At 44.8% G+C, this 19,438-nt stretch overlaps 1 protein-coding gene and 1 long non-coding RNA gene across 4 annotated transcripts in view; one reads left to right on the top strand and one right to left on the bottom strand.

The window, feature by feature from the left end:
• The window catches only part of POLR1A (RNA polymerase I subunit A), an 80,133-nt gene that overhangs the window by 42,704 nt on the left and 17,991 nt on the right, over window positions 1-19,438 (top strand). For all 3 annotated transcript variants that reach the window (XM_037012056.2, XM_073241575.1, XM_073241566.1), the window contains exons 15-21: window positions 8,088-8,237; window positions 9,372-9,555; window positions 12,458-12,540; window positions 12,657-12,815; window positions 14,428-14,526; window positions 15,540-15,692; window positions 17,065-17,147. In XM_037012056.2, the coding sequence (XP_036867951.2) occupies window positions 8,088-8,237; window positions 9,372-9,555; window positions 12,458-12,540; window positions 12,657-12,815; window positions 14,428-14,526; window positions 15,540-15,692; window positions 17,065-17,147 (911 nt within the window). The remainder of the gene's footprint in view (window positions 1-8,087; window positions 8,238-9,371; window positions 9,556-12,457; window positions 12,541-12,656; window positions 12,816-14,427; window positions 14,527-15,539; window positions 15,693-17,064; window positions 17,148-19,438) is intronic.
• LOC140850501 (uncharacterized) lies at window positions 6,263-12,441 on the bottom strand. Its single transcript, XR_012133416.1, has 3 exons — window positions 11,902-12,441; window positions 9,873-10,055; window positions 6,263-6,882 (listed from the first exon to the last, which is right to left on the bottom strand). It is a non-coding gene; the product is annotated as an uncharacterized lncRNA (long non-coding RNA).

The raw sequence follows: 19,438 nt of genomic DNA on the forward strand, positions 1-19,438 counted from the left end.
GAACTGTGTGACCAATCCAAACGGTACATTATTTGCATTATAGGGGTACCAGAAGAAGAAGAGAGAGGAAAGGGGATAGAAAGTGTCTTTGAAGAAATAATTGCTGAAAACTTCCCCAAACTGGGGGACAAAATAGTCTCTCAGACCATGGAAGCCCACAAATCTCCCAACACAAGGGACCCAAGGAGGATAACACCAAGACATATTATAATTAAAATGGCAAAGATCAAAGACAAGGACAGAGTATTAAAGGCAGCTAGAGAGAGGAAAAAGGTCACCTACAAAAGAAAACACATCAGGCTATCATCAGACTTCTCAGCAGAAACCTTACAGGCCAGAAGAGAATGGCATGATATATTTAATGCATTGAAACAGAAGAGCCTTGAAGCAAGAATACTGTATCCAGCACGATTATCACTTTACTATGAAGAAGGGATTAAACAATTCCCAAACAAGCAAAAGTTGAGGGAATTTGCCTCCCACAAGCCGCCTCTACAGGATATTTTAAAGGGACTGCTCTACATGGAAGCACTCCTAAGGCTAAGTAGATGTCACCAGAGAAAATAAAATCACAACAAAGAAAGCAGACCAACCAAATACTAACTAAAGGCAAAAAAATAAAATCAACTACTCACAAAAGCAGTCAAAGGAAACACAAAAGAGCACAGAATAAAACACCTAACATATAAAGAATGGAGGAGGAGGAATAAGAAGGAAGAGAAATAAAGAATCATCAGACTGTGTTTATAATAGCTTAGTAAGAGTGTTAAGTTAGATGGTTAGATAGTAAAGAAGCTACCCTTGAACCTTTGGTAACCACAAATCTAAAGCCTGCAATGGCAATAAGTACATATCTCTCAGTAATCACCCTAAATGTAAATGGACTGAATGCACCAATCAAAAGACACAGAGTAATAGAATGGATAAAAAGCAAGACCCATCTATATGCTGCTTACAAGAGACTCACCTCAAACCCAAAGACATACACAGACTAAAAGTCAAGGGATGGAAAAAGATATTTCATGCAAACAATATGGAGAAAAAAGCAGGTGTTGCAGTACTTGTATCAGACAAAATTGACTTCAAAACAAAGAAAGTAACAAAAGATAAAGAAGGACATTATATAATGATAAAGGGGTCAGTCCAACAAGAGGATATAACCATTCTAAATATATTTGCACCCAATACAGGAGCACCGACATATGTGAAAGAAATACTAATAGAATTAAAGGAGGAAATAGAATGCAATGCATTCATTCTAGGAGACTTCAACACACCACTCACTCCAAAGGACAGATACACCGGACAGACAATAAGTAAGGACACAGAGGCACTGAACAAGTGATTTACCTGATCAGGGATTAATATCTAAAATATATATGAAGAACTCAAACAAGTCAATAAAAAAATCAAATTAAAAGATGGCAGAGGACCCGAATAGACATTTCTCCAAAGAAGACATACAGGTGGCAAACAGATATGTGAAAAGCTGCACATCAGTAATCATCTGCGAAATGCAAATCAAAACCACAATGGCATATCACCTCATATTTGTCAGAATGGCTGTTATCAAAAAGACAAGAAATAGCAAGTGTTGGTGAGGATGAAAGTATGGAGGTTTCTCAGAAAATCAAAAATAGAACTACCATACAAATCCAGCTGTCAACTTCTGGGTATTTTTCCAAAGAAAATAAAAACACTAGTTTGAAAAGATACATGTTCACTTAAGTTCACTGCAGCATTATTTACCATAGCCAAGATATAGTAGCCACCTGAATGCCCATTTAAAATTAGTGGATGAAGAAGATGTGTATGTATGTACAATAGAATAGAATATTAGTCATAAAAGGAATGAAATCTTACCATTGGTAACAACATGGATAAACCTAGAGGATACTGTGCTAAGTGAAATAAGTCAGAGAAAGACAAATACCATGATTCACTTATATGTGCAGTCTGAAAAAGCAAAACAAACAAAATAGAAACAGACTCAGATACAGAGAACAATCCAGTACGCCAGAGTGGAAGGGGATGGAGAGATGGGCAAAATAGGTAAAAGGGATTAAAAGTTACAAACTTCCAGTTATAAAATAAATAAATCACAAGGAAACAGTCAGTATTATAACAACTTTGTATGGTGAGAAATGGTAGCTAGCCTTAACCATGGTGATCACTTAGAAATGTGCACAAGTGTTGAGTCACTCTGTTGGATACCTGAAATGAATATAATATTGTATGTCAAGTACCCGTCCATAAAAAATAAATTTTAAAAAATTTTAGAGGGGTTCAAGTTGATGATCTCTAAGATCTCTTCCAGCTCTGCAGTTTTAAGTCTGTGGACCTGGGATTTGACTGGTTTTTAGTTGCTGAGACAACCGTGCATTCCTGGTATAAACTTTACTTGGTCATGAGGTATTACCCTGTCTGTGTTTCTGAATTCAGTTTGCTAAGCTTCCATTTAGAATTCGTTTGCATTTATGTTCATGAAGGATATTGATTGTTTTCTTGTAATAATTTGCCTGGTTTTGGAATCACGGTAATGCTGGCTTCATAGAATGAGTTGGGATGTATTTCTTCTTTTTCAGTTTTCTATGAGTTTGTGTAATATTGGTGGTTTTTTTCAGTGTTTTTTAGAACTCACCAGTGAAGCCATCCAGACCTATAGTTTTCTTTGTATAGGAAGGTTTTTTAACTAAAATTTCTATTGCTCTGATACATATAGGACTGCAATGCAGGTTATCTATTTCTTCTTGAATGTGGTTTAGTATTTTGTTTTTCCAAGAAATTTGCTTATCTGATCCAAGTTGTTGAATTTGTGGGTATAAAGTTATTCATAATATTCCTGTACTCTCCTTTTGTATCTGTTGAATCTATAGTGGGTCAGCTCTCTCATTTCTGTACTGGGAATTTGTGTCGTCTCACTTTTTTCCCAGTTTGCCCACAGGTTTCTTAGTTTTTTGCTCTCAAAGAACCAGCTTTCCTTGGCATTCTCTATTGTTCTGTTTTCTGTTTCATTGATTTCACTTTGATCTTTATTATTTCCTTTCTTCTGTTTACTTTGGGTTTGGTTTGCTCTTCTTTTCCTAGTTACTGAAGTTTGAAGCTGAAGTAATTGATATGAGACTTTGTTGTCTTCTCTCATAGAGGCTTTTTATATACAAATTTCCCCACTAAGTTATGCTGAAGTAGCATCCCACAAGTTATATGTTGTATTTTCATTTTCATTCACTTCAAAATACTTCCCTATTTCCCTTTATTTCTTTATTGACTCATGGGTTATTTAGAAGTTCATTATTTAGTTTCCAAGTATTTAGAGATTTTACAGACTTCCAGTTTAATTCCATTGTAGCCAGAGAATATACTTCGAATGACTTGGATCCTTTTAAATTTTTTGAGATGTTTATAAGATATGTTCATTATGGTCTGTCTTGGTCGTTCTCTGTGCCTTTAAAAATAATATATAAGCTGCTGCTGTTGTATGGAATGCTCTATAAATATCAGTTAGATTCTCTTGATAGATAGTTCAAACTTTACTATATTCTTGTTGATCACTATCCTTCATTGCCTGATGTCCATTGTCTTATATGAAAATTGTTGTTTCATGTTCATGTGGGCTTTTGTTGTTGTTTCTGGTGGGAGAATATATCAGTTCACTGTTGGTCTATCCTGGTCAGAAATGGAAATAATTTAACAGAATAGATTAGGAATTTTGCAATTTAAGATCAAAATGATAAAGTATGAATAGTTGAGTTCAAGGAATTATAAGCCTTTTCTGTAAAAGCCAAATAGTAAATATTACAGGCTTTGCTGGCCATACAGTCTGTTGCAAACTGCTCAGCTCAGTCCCTGTAACATGAAAGCAGCCTTAGGCAGTACATGAATGAGGAGGCATGGCTGGGATCCAGTTTAACTTTATATACAAAAACATGGTGGGGCAGATCTGCCAACTCCTGATTAGTTGGCTCTATGTATTTGTCCACTTTATTATTCATACTTATATAATTTTATTATTCCTATTTATATGTCTTCACTTTATAAGGTATCTCAAGTTATCTTGGAAGTGAATGGATTATAAATCTTCAGTAACTAAGTGTGCAGAATTTTTTATTAGAGTTTTGTTTAAACGTCAGCAGTGTGTTCAAAATAGAACCAAAGAGTGGACAAACAATATATATCTAGAATTATAAATATGTTCATTTCCTTGATCTGGGAATCTACCCTAAGGGAATAATCTGAAATGTAGAAAAAGCTACTTGAGAAAAGCTGTCCATGACACCATAGTATATAGTGGTGGAAGATTAAGATTAAAAAACCTAGATACTCACCATTGCAACTAAATTGTGGAACATCCATTTGTTAAGATATTATGTAGCTGTTAAAGATAGTGGTTTTAAAAGACCATGTAGCAGTCTGGAAAATTCTCTGACTTAATGTTGAAAGAAGAAATAGACTGCACAATTCTGTGTGCAGTCATGGTTACAACTATGTTAAAAAAGCATATGAGGAAAAGTTTGGCATAAAAAATATCAGAATGATAAAATAGTTTGGTTCATATTAGGAATAATTTTTCCTTTCATCATATTTGTGGGCTATAATTATTACTTTGTAACTAAGTAAAATTAGAAAATAGGCCCAGGTTTTACTTCTGCCACAACTGAGATTTTCAGTGTTTCCTTAGGTACAGGCTGTTATTTACAAATAGGTGAGAAGGAGAAGAGTGACTGTACTGCACCAGAATTTGTTAGTGGCTCAGCGTGATTCTGCAGAGAAAAGCCGTGTTTAGAATCAAGAGGATAGGGAACAGGTTGGGCATTTATTTGTACTGCCCCAGAAAATGAAGTCTGATGCTATTTCTCCAGGACATCTCATATAGCCTCTGGGGTGCTTTTCTTCCAAGTAAAAATCTGGTGTCTCTCATCATTGGTTAAGAGTATAATAAAGAAAGGATCTGCCTGTCATTGCAAGTCTTGAGCATGCAGCTCAATGAATGTTCACAAAATGAATACACCTTTGTAAACTGTCAGCCAAATCAGAAAGTAGAATATCACCAGCACTCCCAGAAGACCATTCCAGACCCCTATCAGTATTTACCCCTCCCCAAAGGTAGCCACTAACCTGACTTCTAACATGATAGAAGAGTTTTGTCTTTTCTTGAACTTTATATAAATGAATCATACAACAAGTCATATATTTGTGTGAGGCACTCATGTCTTCTCATTTTCATTGCTGTATAGTATTCTGTTGTCGGACTATACCATCATATATTTATCCATTTTACTTTTGATGGACATTTAGGTTGCCTTCAGTTGTCTTCATTTGGGTCTTACAAATAGGGCTACTATGAACATGCTCTATATGTCTTCTGTTGAACATATATATGCATTTCAGTGTGTAAATACCAAGGAATCAAATTTCTGGGTCATAAGATCTATGCTCTACTTTAATAGATGATGTGATAGACAGTTTTCCAACGTGTTAGTAGCAATTTACACTTCTGCAAGCAGGGCATGAGAATTCTGGTTGCTTCTTATCCTCAGAACTTGATATTATTGTACCATTTGTTTAAGTTTTTCTATTTGTCTAATTTTAGCTATTCAGATAGGTATGTAGTGGCTTCTTATGTGGTTTCAGTTTGCCCTTTTATAATGATATGTGAGGCTAATTAAGCACTATTCAATGCTTATTGGCCATTATGATACTATCTTTTGTGACCACTAGGGTATCATCTTCTGTGAAGTGCCTGTTCAAGCCTTTTGCCTGTTTTCTGTTCTATACCATTTTCTTATTGATAGGTTAGAGTTTTTTTAATATATTACGGCTCATTTCCATTGGATGCAGTCCCTTTATTAGACTGATGACGTTCCCTTCTCTTCTTACTCTGCCGAATGTTTATCACAAAAGAGTGTTGGAGTTTGTCAGATGCTTTTTCTGTTCCCGTGATTTTACAGATGAGGTGGCACATCACATTTCCCTGTCCTCTGATGGTTGGAAGCATATATCTATGTTACCTTTCACACAGACTTCCATCCTGACTATGCGAAGCCTGGCAGTTCCTGTTATACATGTGGCACTTTCATTGAGCTGCAACTTGTGGTTGGCCTCCCAGGGAAGTCTCACCCTCCTGCCTGGCAGTGCCAGTCTTGTGGAAAGCATGGGTCATGACCTTTTTGGTCATCTTCTGCTGAGACAACAAGGAGCATTGTCTTGCTTTATTTAAGGATGCTATTGCCAATTATTCCCCTGCTCCTGGGGTACATGCATGAAAAGGCAGCTGCTTTGACTCCAGTGTTCACATATAAAGATGCTACTTTGTGGGCCCTGGTACAGGCAACAAAGAGCTATTGATGCCAGCTGATGGCTCCCAGCCCCTTCTCAGCCCTGGTCCTTGTTACACTGGCCCGTCTGCCCCATGCTGCATCTTGGGGAATGTGTGCTTTTGGCCCCTCTGGGGCTGATCCCCATGTATAGCTGCCCCCGCTTAGCCTCTCAATGGAGCAGTTGCTTGAGAAATTGCCTCTCCTGGCCTCCTGTTGACAGCTGCTTGTTGAGGGGATGGTCGCTCTGATGGGTCCAGTTGGGGAAAGGGAAGACTCCCCAGCCTCTCAGAAAACACAGTTAATTCCAGTCAAGTAAATTTATTTCTGGTGTTAGCTCTGTAAAAGCTGATTGTGTGGGAGTCATCAGGTTGCTGAGAAGTTGCAGAACCAGCCTGTCCTGTGATGTGCCTCACATAGACTCCTTCGCATGGTGCTCCCCACTCAGGTCACTTTAGTAACCGTTTCTAAAGTGCTGGTCCTTCTCGTGTCATTTAGGAGGCTTATTCCTTAAGGCATTTATTTAGCCTCAGTGTCTAGACCAGGAATGTGTCTGCAACAAATGATCCTGTTAAAAGTTAAATCAGAGTATGTCACTTCTGGGATCAAAACTTCCCAAGTAGCTTTCCTTCTCATTCAGACTAAAAGCCTTCTGCCTGAAATGCATGATCTGATCTCTGTGGCTCCCTTTCTCCCCACCTTGTTGGTGACACCTTCCCCATCCATCTTATTTAAAATCCAAACACTCCCCCAGCTCCACTCTGTGTCCTCTCCTCTGCTTTATTTTCCTCCAAAGCACGATCCCCCTCAGAAACAAAGGTTCCAGTGAAGGCGGGACCAGCTGATGACCTCTGCCAATACCTGGCTCAGAGTAAGCACTGCAAATATAATTGCTAAATGAATGAATGGATTTTATCTGTGTTGTGCATATGATCAATGCTGCGGAAAAGAGAGCATCGCTTGTCCCTCAGCATGGGTCCAGTCAGTGAGAGTGGACCCCAGATCTCCCCTTATACCCAAAGCTTCCCTGCAGCCTGCTTCTCTGTTAGATGCCTCGGGGCTCCTTTGTGAAGCTCTTCAGAGGGAGGGCTCTCGATTCTTAGTCTTTGCACCCTTTCCTTCCTTGGCTCCCAGCAGGAAGGCAAAGCTGTACTACCATGGAAAGTGTTACTGACTGTATGTAGTAAGTGTCATCTATTATAACACTGCGTGAAGACGAGAGAAGGATGCCTCTGGAGAGCATTCCTTAACCTTTGCCTCCGTCCTGGGGCTAACAGCGTTCCAAACCCCACCGTCTGTCTCAACCCTGTTGTCTTTGTTTTTATTTTTTACCAGGTACTCATATCTTTCTTGTTACAACCCTGCAGCAGTTTATTTCTCTCTTCTTCGTTCTTTGGTCTATTCTGAAACTTAGTGTTCAGGTCTAGGGGTTGTTTGCTTTAAAAAAATATATCATACTAAGGAATAAAAATCTCAGCAAAGTATTTTTTTTGGTAGGGAGGGTGCAGGGGTGAGAGGGGCGAAGTTCTTAATGGGGTGGGTGGGGGGTGAAGTTTCTGCTCCTAAACTCCCTCCTAAGTCATGTACATTTAAAAGTAACAACTGAGGTCAGCTTGTCCCGTGGTGGTGGAAGTGTTTGTTTTTCTTGCTCTGCCTACAGAGCATCAGGGTGGATTTGGGTGGCTTTTCAGGATTCACAGGGACAGGACGTCCTAAAAGGGACACCTCAGCTTTTCTTCCTACCATCAGCTTTGTCTTTCTTTTTCTTTATAGATTGTCTCAACGCTGCTGATAAACATAATCCCAGAGGACCACATCCCACTGAACTTGACGGGAAAGGCGAAGATCAGCGGGAAAGCCTGGGTGAAGGAGCCTCCTCGGCGAGTTCCCAGCTTTAACCCTGACTCGATGTGTGATTCCCAGGTATGCTGCCCAGCTATGTGGGTTGGAGACATCTAGTCCCCAGGTTTAGACAAATTGATTTAAAACAGATGCTGAGAAAACAGACACCCACACAGAGGCAGGGGTCATGGCTTATGAGAGAATGAGTTGTGCCTGAGTTAATGTTGACTTTTGGTTTTAGAAAAGGTCAGAGTTGATCACTAGCATTTGACCCTCAGTATAAACCTCACAGCCAGCTTGGGAAGGCGTCTGCAGTAGAAGGCCTCTGGGCTCAATTCTGCAAAGCTCGGAATTCAGAGCCTATGTTTTCCCTTGAGACCTCCAAGTGGCTGCAGCTCACTGTGGAGCTGCTGTGAGGCTCCACGCTTCTCAACTCTGTGCCTTAGGAACGAGGCCTCGGGGCAGGCCCAGGGCAGTCAAACTCAGGCACAGTCCTGCTGCAAGAAAGCAAGACCATAACCCTCACTGAAGAGTCCCAGGCCACTGCATGTTCTTTTCGAGGGACTGTCTCCAAATCTCCACCTCATGAGGGCTTTGTCACAGACTCTGACAGACATTCCATTTAGAACTGAAGCTCCCACTTTTCTTTCCTTTTATTGAGTCTGTGGTTAATGAATGCTACATTATGCAGCTAGAAGTCCTTTTAATTAGCTTCTGATGTTATAACCCAGCTTTATGAAAGTACAAATTCAGGCCTTAAAGAAGAGTAGAAAGATTATGTTCTTACTTCCAAGGTACTAGGGAGGGAATACCAGGCCAAATCATGGTTTTGAAGTTTATACTCTGGATGTTCTCAGTTCCCAAGTTACAAGGTCTCTGTCAAGTGTGTTTAACCTCCGGTCTTTATGGTTTGGGGCGTGTGCCAAGGGACATGTAAACACACTGAAATGTCTGTGTGGGTACGCTTCTTGGTATAGTCCCTGGAAAAAAGTAATTTAAAATGTTGGTCTATATGTGCTCACCTCCTTTATTAAAAAAAAATAAGGAATATGTATATTTAGGTTCTGTTTATGCCCTGTATCTTTCCATTAAGAGCTTGAGGCAGGCTGCAGTGGAGCGACATACACACTAATGTTAGTAAAACTCAGATAAATGAGGGAGGCTCCCACAGGGGGCGTCACCTCCAGCCCAGCACTGGTGGCCATCCATCCACAGGTGATCATCAGGGCCGGGGAGCTGCTTTGCGGAGTGCTGGACAAAGCGCACTACGGGAGCTCCGCCTACAGCCTGGTCCACTGCTGCTATGAGATCTACGGTGGGGAGACGAGCGGCAAGGTTCTCACCTGCCTGGCTCGCCTCTTCACGGCCTACCTGCAGCTCTACAGAGGCTTCACTCTGGGTGAGTGCTGGGTGAGTGGCCTGGGGCCCCCTTTCCCTGGCCAGCACACCCAGTAGGGTGTCTTGCTGGCTCTCTTGAAGCCTCACAGGAACACCAAGTTCCTTCTGCGAGGACGTCCTCACTTAACCGCCAGCAGCATTTCGTGGCCTCGCTCTTTCCTAGTGCTTTCCACCCACCCATCCCTCACTGTACAGTGTTTCTCTCTGTACATAGCGCAGAGGGAACCCCATCTGTCCCCATTTCCATTCTGTCCCTTTCTCATCCCCAGCCATTACAATTTTCTGTCCCTGAGACTGATTTTTCACACACACACTCACCTCTGTTCTCTCCTGCAAGTGCCCTTCCAGAGTTCCCTGGGCACGTCACCCTGCACACAGGTTCTTCCCTGCTGTCAGAACTGCTTCCCAGGATTGCAGGGCTCCAGCTCTGTTGGACCCTGCACTGGGGTGGTTCTGTCAGGTTGATCCTAAGATAGGAAGAGGAGCCATCTGGTTTCTTGCCTGGAAATGATTGCACACTGTCTCAGGAAGTTGGCTTTGATAAAACAGTCATAGTGTTACTTTCTGTGCCCTGAGCTTATTCAGGGCGGTGGGTCTGAGTCCACAGAGTGGAGTTGGAGCCCTTCTGCATTGTTCCTCTGAGGAGTAAGTGACATGCTGTACATTGAGCATGAGCCACAGTGAGTGTAGGAATTGTCTAGTCAATGATGAAGTTAGTAGTGGAGGTGAGACTGTGCTCTGTCGACTTGCCTGTGTGCAGACGTGCTGGGAATCCTACTGTGGGAAGGTGGGCCTGTCACAGCTGGAATTTGTTAATTGGCCGGCAGGGGGCCTGCATAATTATATTAAATGCTGTGGCAACGTCAAAATAAATACAGACATGAAAATAATTTAAAATTACCCAGCATTGAACCACTAGAGAAACCACTAATATTGATTTGATGTGTCTTTCTAGACTTTTCAAGTACAAACATACTTAGAAAATATAGGATCTTACACTACATGCTGTTTTAAACGTGCTTCCTATCTACCCACTTCCAAAAGTATTTATAAATGTCCTTTTTGGGGGAGCTAATGCCAGCCTACATTCTCATGTCTGTGGCTACAGATTATTCTAGTTGTGTAAATGTACTATAGTTTATTTAACTAGTTTCTGTTATTAAACTTTTAAGCTGTTACCTGGTTTTCACTTTATTGCTGGGAGGAACACCCTTGAACATCTTTAAAAATGACAAGTAGAGGAAGATCCCGTCCCCAGGTCATGATGTGGACCAAACCTAAAACCTAACAAACCAAGCCAAGCAGGTGGCTTTGCTTACCACAAAGAGAAATTGCCCCCCTGAGTTCAAATACCATCACATACCAGGAGACTGAGAGGGAGCAGAGCCAAGCTGGGCACGGAGCTTGGGGAAGAGCAAGCTAGAGATGCTGCCTTCGTGCTAAAGATGTCCAGGCCTCGCAGCCAGAGATCAGTGAAGGAACATCACAGGAGTCTGGCCCTCCCTGACCCCAAGGAAGGACCCACTTCTGTGGTTATGGCTTCCTCAGTGAGGAGCTGTTTCTTTCCCCTCCCACTCACATATGTTCTTTTTTTACAGGTTTTTAAATGTTTTTTATTAAGGTATGATTGATATACACTTTTATGAAGGTTTCAAATGAAGAAACAATGTGGTTACTACATTTACTCATATTATCAAGGCCCCACTCATACCCCAATGCAGTCACTATCCATCAGTGTAGTAAGATGCCACAGATTCACTATGTGCCTTCTCTGTGATACACTGTTCTCCCCGTGATCCCCCACACCATGTGTACTAAACATAATACCCCTCAGTCCCCTTCTCCCTCCTTCCCCACCCCACCCTCCCACACCCCTCCTCTTTGGTAACCACTAGTTCCTTCTTGGAGTCTCTGAGTCTGCTGCTGTTTTGTTCCTTCAGTTTTGCTTCGTTGTTATACTCCACAAGTGAGGGAAATCATTTGGCATTTGTCTTTCTCTGCCTGGCTTATTTCACTGAGCATAATGTCCTCCAGCTCCATCCATGTTGTTGCAAATGGTAGCATTTCTTTCTTTCTTATGGCTGAATAGTATTCCATTGTCACACATGTTCTTTAGATGCCTTCAAGCCCCTAGGACAGTGCATGGAAATTCCAGATACCTTAGCCTGGTTTTTGAACAGTGTGGCCATTGTTTTCCATCCCATTCAGATCCTGGCTGTGGGACTTTTGGGTCAAGTAGCACTCACAGATACAGACAGAAAATAGTTGATTGAGAGAGGAAATAGAAAGGCATTCTGCCCAAAGTGAGAAATTCCTCAGTCCTTTGGAGCCAGAGGCCCAGGCTTACCTGAAGGGACCCAGGCTTTCATCCAGGCAGGAGCTGCCATGGTCCCCATGACCCAGGCTCGAGTGTATGTGTATACGTGCCTGCGCACGCAGACTCACAGCCGAACAGGTGGTGCCTGGGACATGTGACTTCTGGAAAGCAAAACCAGGATGTCCTCTCCTCCCTCTTGCCTCTTCCTAAGCTCAGTTTTTCATCCATATCTCTACTTTACCTCTAGCCCATTTCATCCAACATGTATTTATTGAGTGGAGGGAATGTAGTTGGTAGCTAAGAATAAAAGTTTGGGACTTGGCCCTGGTTTACTTTCTTCCGATATAAGTTTGGGCAAGTAGCTCAAGTTTGAAGTTTAACGTCACCATCTGTAAAATGGGGATTATAATGCTTGGCCTCTGAAAAGCACTTAAGAAATGGTAGCAGTCTTTTTCTTAATGGTGTTAACATTGCCATCATCATAGGGGTGCGTGGCACTATGCTCCATGCCCTGACCTTACCAAGTTTACAGCCTGGTGAGAAGTCAGGCCTGGTCCCATCCAAGCTTGTCTGTTTCACTTCACAGGTGTGGAAGACATTTTGGTTAAGCCAAAGGCGGATGCTAAGAGACAAAGGATCATTGAAGAGTCCACCCACTGTGGGCCCCGGGTGAGGAGGGCTCGGGAGGCTACAGCCTTCCATAGGGGTCAGGTCTTCTATAGAATGAAACTCACACACTCCTCACTTTGGCTGCTGCCTCCAACATGTTCCTTTTCTCATTCTAGGCTGTGAGGGCTGCGTTAAATCTGCCAGAAGCCGCGTCATGTGATGAGGTCCAAGGGAAATGGCAGGATGCCCATCTGAGCAAAGACCAGAGGGATTTTAACATGATTGATCTGAAGTTCAAGGAGGAAGTGAACCATTACAGCAATGAGATTAACAAGGTTAGTCCATCAGTGCATGTACTTATCACCACCATTTTGAATGCTGGTTTTTAAAAAAATTACATTTTGATTCTCACTTGGGATCCTGTAGAGCCATTTGGCTGTTCAGCAGCTGACTAGGTGAGGTGAGAGGTGGGATGTGTAAAACTCATCACTCTGGAGAGCCAGGGACTTCATTTTCTCACCCAGTTAGGGTCTGGAAAGGTCTTTGATTAATGCCAGGAGGAAATGCTGTGCACTTGTTGTCTTTTTAAATGTTTCAATTTGGCGATGACTGCATTAAAAAGACTGAAGAAAGAAACTTTCCCATGGGGGCCACTGAGGGTGGAGGAGTGGAATGAAGGGCCAGAAGCGCCACCACTGTAACAACAGAGCCAGGGCTCAGGGCCTGGGCTCAAGTCCTGGCTCTGTCATGTGCTTGCTGTGTGACCTCAGGCAAGTGACATGAACAGTCTGTGCCTTGGTCTGCTCACCTGGAGGTGGGGATGTGCGTGTGGAGTGGCCCCCTCACACATGGCAGAGGGGGTGAGGGAGCTGACCTGCACAGTGCAGTCAGCCCAGCGGGAGCCCTGCAGACATCCTCCAGAGCCCAGGCCACTTTCCGCCATGCTGGCTCCTGTGCAGTTGAGGAAGGAGATGGAAACCTTGGTACCAGCCAAGAGTGCAGCCTCTCTGCCTTCTTGCCTCAGAGCCAGGGCACCCAGTCCTGTGGCTAGAAGGAGACTTACCCTGCCTCCTGGGCCTTGAGGAGGAGAGGAAGAGGCAAGGCCAGCACCAACAGAAGGGACTTGTTTGCCTGTGGTGTCCTCTTCGCTGCTTTCAGTATCCCTTAGGCTGCCAAAAACGCAGACTTCTTGTTGGTGCAAGTTCGTGCTTGAGAGGTTTTGTTCTAAGGGACTCCCAGCACTTCCCAAAGAACAGAAGCTCAGCTCCCAGGATTGCCTGGGAGTGCCAGCATGGGTTGTTGTCTTGTGAGCATCTCAGAATTACTTCTTGTCCCTCCTACCACCTCTTCCCACCCATTCTGCCTCTCCTGTGTTGGTCTGGGTCTCTGCAACCCTAGGCAGACACAAGTAGACTCAGGACCCCTCCCAGCATCTCCCCAGGCTCCACCTAGAGGCCTTTGTTCTCTTGCGTGGGCCTTGAAGTTGAGGCCAGGTTGCCACGAAGTGCTTGGGCTGCATGTCGGTAAATGAATGTGGCACAGACATTAGTCATCATTGCCAGGTGTATGTGAACCAGGCTGAGCTCTGTTGGTCAGACTGGTAAGGGCATCCTTAGATATGTCATTTGTAACCACCTCCTTTTTAGAATCACACACCAGATATGGTGGCCCCTCCCATCTCCCTGTTTGCTGCTGTTTGCCAGGGACAGGGCCTCCTGACAGGGTGTCAGCACAGCACAGTAGGTGGGACCATCTGCTAGACTTCTTTTTAGGGGTTCTAGCAAAGGGGTTGATGGCAAATGAAACTTCTCCTTACCTCTAGTGGGATTTAGAGCTTATCTCTGGATAAATATTCTGAGCTATTGTTCTGCATCCAGGGTTTATCTCCTAAACTGGGGGTTTCACAAAGGAGTGAAGTCACTGACTGATGTGTTTCTTTGATTGCAGGCTTGCATGCCTTTTGGCCTGTACAGGCAGTTCCCAGAGAACAACTTGCAGATGATGGTACAGTCTGGAGCCAAAGGGTCAACTGTGAACACCATGCAGGTGTGAGCAGAGGCTGGGGGTGGGGGTGGGGAGGTGGGGGAGAGGGCTGGTTCACGGAAGGCTGGGAGGATTGCGTGAGTTTCTGTTTCAAATTTTAAAAGGATCCATGTTCTGTATAAAATGTGGCAAGTACTGGAAAAGATAAAAACTGAAATCAGTACAGGCGTTAACAACTGTTAACACGTTAGTGTTACACACACACAGATAAAAATATCCAAATTTTGATATTTATAGTACAGATATATATTGTAAATTACTCTTATTATATTACATATATTCATGTATTATATAATAACACTGTGTGTGTGTGTGTGTGTGTGTGTGATCTCAGCTGAGATTCTGTGATTTCACATGACCTGCTTTAGTTTCTTGGTATTCCATTGTAAGCATTATGATAGAGGTTTCTCAACCTTAATTTGAGGCCCATTATCTCCTCGTATTACTGCAGTCTTAGAGCATTTTCCCAAATTTAGCAACTCCTAAAAAAATCTTGACCTTAAGAGGGTCTCGAGGATTGTATCATTGTTTCCTTAGTGTAGAGCAGTAGGAGTGAACTTAAGAGACTGAAAGCATCCACCCCCTTGACTGAAGTGAAATCTGGGCACACTACTCTTTCCCACCAAGAATATCAATGGGTGGTTTTATTCTCTTTTAGCCTAAGAATTTAAGGATCACAATAAGTTACTTTTTCCTACAGTCCTCAGTTTCCCCATTAGGACCCTTAGGTTCCATCCAGGTATAACATGTGGTGATTCTGAAACATGATGTCCTGTACAGCCACAGCCCATTTACATCAGCTGACCCCAAATGTGAAAAATCCCCATCAATCAACAAAAGAAAGCAGAGTGATTTTTTTTAAATGCAAGCCTCCTTGGTTCATTTAAAGATCTAGGTCGGCCTTCAGTTTCCATGCAGCTTTTCTTGAAGAGCAGGCCCTCCCTCCCCTGCTGGGACAGGGCGCTGTTCATCACACATGTGGACCTCGAGTTTCCTCTGCATCCCCTTTCCCCCAGATCTCGTGCCTGCTGGGCCAGATTGAATTGGAAGGTCGGAGACCCCCGCTGATGGCATCTGGCAAGTCCCTGCCCTGCTTTGAGCCTTATGAATTCACCCCCACGGCTGGCGGCTTTGTCACTGGCAGATTCCTCACTGGCATCAGGCCTCCTGTATGTATGCTGGTTCTTCCCTTTGGCTTTTCTCCTCAGTTCTAGGATCAGTGGTGGGAGGCCTGTGGTCTTCACCAACAACTTTGAGCAGGGAGAATCAGGTAATAAATGCCCAGCCGTTTGCTGCTTACCTGCTAGACCCTATGGCCCATAAGCACCATAGGATGCAGCGTGTCGTGTTCTGCATTGTAACACCAGAGCTGGCACAGTGCCTGCACATGGTGGTGCTCAGTGTTTGCTGATAAATGGAAAGATGAGTAAGACCGATCCCAGTACCCCCTTTTCCTGCCAAGTGCCCCCTCTGAGCCAGCTCTTACCTGCCTGTGAAGGCAGCTAGAGAAGGAGATGCCCCTCTCCAGGGTGCTCTCTGCTGCCAAAAGGAGCGTCACGGAGACACAGAGATCTAGTTCTCCAAGCCCCCTGGAGGGATATACCCATGGCTCCTTCACAGTGGGAAAGCTGACTAGCTGGAGCAACTGGCTGATGTTCCTTCCCTTGGCCAGTCATAGAATTCTCCCCTAAAAACAAAGTTTTCTTGCACTTGTTGGAAATGGCTTTTTGAATGTTAGCACCTTTTGATCTTTGGTTTTTGTGTCTCTGTAAGGTCAGGCAACTAAGTCCACGTTGTAACCCGCACTGACCCTTTGTTTCAAGGCCAGACTACATCAAGGATTCCTCCATCAGTCCCACACGTACACCCCAGTGGTCCCCCATGGCCTCTGGCAAACAATGACACACAGCTAACGTAGACCAGAACTTTTTGAACTCTGGTTGCTCCCCCTCAGCCATGAAATCACAGTAATAGAGTAACTGGCATTTTTCTCTGTAGTGAAACAGCATGGGGTACTAAAGAAAGCATAAGAATAAGGGATGGAATAAATTCATGAAGTTGTAGTTTGCATCATACGCTTTTATATGCATGTGTATGTGTATTAATTACTGTTGTGAAAGTATTTCTCATTGTGCGTTGCAGCCAGAAAGTTTCAAAAATAGTATGTACCTCTGTTAGCACTGTTGCAAGCAGAATTCAGGCACATGGGCTGAGCTGCTTAGCAAGGAGGCACCAGTGCTGTTTCTATTTGGAAAATGGGGTGTGGAGGGATATGATACTGAGGACAGAGTGCACAAGTCTGTGCAGCACCTGCTTCTGTGAACAGGTGCTGTTATCTCTCATTCCTTGTCCCTTTGCTCTCAGGCAAGGTAAGGCAAAGGTAACCACAGGAGGGCAGAAGTCACTGGGGCCATGGGAGCCGGCAGAGCCGAGGGTCTGGGAGGTCAGGCAGGGCTACTGGAAGCGTTGATCTGAGTCACCCCACAGAGGTGCACTATCTTCACTGCTGCTTCTGGGACCCGGGTCCCACGTCTCCCACAGGAGTTCTTCTTTCACTGCATGGCAGGGCGAGAGGGTCTGGTCGACACCGCTGTGAAAACCAGCCGCTCCGGCTATCTCCAAAGGTAAACAGCACCTGCCCTGCCACCTTACGTGGGATCAGTGTCACAGGATCATTCTTCTCTGTCATCTTCCACATTTTCATTGATAATTCACTTAAGATCCCTTTGGGTGAAACCTTTAAATGTCAGTGGGTGGTCTGAGACAGAAAACAGATATTCCTCCCCCTCTAAAGGATTGGTAGAGCCTGAGCTGGGAGGTTTTATAAAGGGCCCCTGCTCTCTGTGGGTGGGCCCTCCCTTGGGGGAAGTTACAGATCTGCAGAAGGGCAGTGAGGAGCTTGTCCTCCACCCTGGAGCGCTCAGCAGGCTGTACTGTGCAGAGAGGATTCCAGGCCCAGGACCCCTGCCTGTGAGTCTGTAATTGTTATTACTGTCCTTGCAAATGAGGTGTCACACCAGGGTCCCCAGCCCAGTCCTGCTTGTTTTCTCTTCTTTCTGGGAGGAAAGGGAACAGGTCACCACTCTTAATAGCCCACATGGGTGGGTGTGGGGAATGGAGCTTAACCCTGAACAAAGGCCTGACTCCAGCGTGCCAGGGTAGGGGGGGCCCAGAGAGGCAGATCCCTGTGCTCCAGCCGGTCCCCCTTGGGGTGCAAGTTGGGAAGGCTCAGCCTTGGGGACTTTTTGGTAATGGTTCTTCCTGAGCACAGAGAACCTGAGCTGGTAGAAATGGTGGTGGGAATGGAGGAGACACCAAGATAAACCCCTGTGCCTCTCAGGCCTTGTAAGTTATGTTTTCAGGGAGCTTGACTGTTGGGGAGGCAGAGCTCCTTTCTTCCTACCCTCTCGAAGGTTTGTCTCTTCTCTTGCTTCTGAGTTCCTGATTCCCCAAAGCTGCATCCCTTGTTTTGATCACTTCCCCCTTTGCTCCCAAAGCTGCAGCCCACGGGGCTGGGGTGGGAAGGGGAAGTGTGGGATTGGGGTGCACACACTTGGGTGCTCGTCAGTTAGGCGCCTGACACAGAGCTGGCAGGCCTGGTTGGGGGGTGGCACTAAGCGGTTGAGTGAGCCCCCCTCTTGGTGTCATGGATCACGTGGCCAGTTCCTTCCATGAACAGAGGTTACACCCCACCTCCATTCTCTTAAATCATTCAGAAATCCATGTGTAATATAGAAAAAGCTAAAAAATAAATGACCAGATAAGTCTGGGGTTGGGAGATCTGTGGGTAGAGTGGGAGTCCTTGAGGCTGGTGAAATACAGATGGGAAGGAAGAAGGTACGGGGACCTTGGCCAGAAGGGAGGCACATGCACTGCAGGGTCCATCTGCCAGTCCAGGCTCCTGGTGGAAAGGGCACGTGCAGTGCTTCAGCCAGGGTGCTTCGGAGGAGGCCAGCCTGCTGCAACAGCTCTAGGCCAGAGGTTGGAAGGCTGCCTCCCGTGTGTGGCATTGGACAGGAAGAAACAGATGTGATGATGTGGAGCAGCTGGCTGACATGCAGGAATAAGAGACCTAGCTGAGTTTTCAGGCCTTAGTGGCAGCATAGTGGCATGGTTGTCAGCAAGATGCTGCAGAGGGGAGAGAGAAAGTATTGGTGGCATGAGGTGTCAGCAGCAGGATGCTCAAGTACACACATGCAGTGGAGCCTTAGAGGCAAGGCCTGAAGCTCGGGAGAGGCCTAGAGATAGAGCCTTGAGGGGCTGTTGCAGGTGCTGAGAGCTACAGCCTGTGAGGCCCGTGGAGCAGAGCAGAGAGCTGAAAACTGACACTTGGGCATTTTCGACAAAGGGGAAGTGGATACTCAGCACCAACCTTGCCCGGCCCTGGGCTGGGTGCCAAGAAGACAGCGGTGACTAACATGGAGCTCTGTCCTTGGAGCTCAAGGGAACAGCGGCTCCAAGGAAATGTCCTCTTAAAGCGGCAGGAAAAACCAAGGCAGAATGGCCAGGGGTAAGCTAAGGAGCCAGCACCAGAGCAGCAGAGAGAGAGAGGTTGAGGGAGGCAACTGACCCCAGGGAGGCCTCAGGAAAAAGGAGCACTAGGTTAGGGTTATCACATCAGCATTCAGTTCCTGATGTCCCCGTAGCATCCTGACGGTCTCTGGACTGATGGTGTTAGAAAAGCATTCAGTGGGAAGACCGCTGGGCCTGCCTTGTGGATCTAAGGGCACTGGTCCCTCAACACAGGAAAGTGAAATGGCAGGCAGTAGTGCCAGCTGCTGGGGCTGCAGTTGGGAGCCAACCTTGCAGTTACCCAGATGCAGCCTCCTCTCAGAAAACCACTGGAAATGCAGCCTCTGGCCAGGAGCTGCTGTAGCTCAGAGCCTGGGGCACTGGAACCGGCCTGTCCTAGACT

This window comes from Manis javanica, chromosome 1 (genome assembly GCF_040802235.1).
Source record: "Manis javanica isolate MJ-LG chromosome 1, MJ_LKY, whole genome shotgun sequence".
Lineage (NCBI taxonomy): Eukaryota > Metazoa > Chordata > Mammalia > Pholidota > Manidae > Manis > Manis javanica.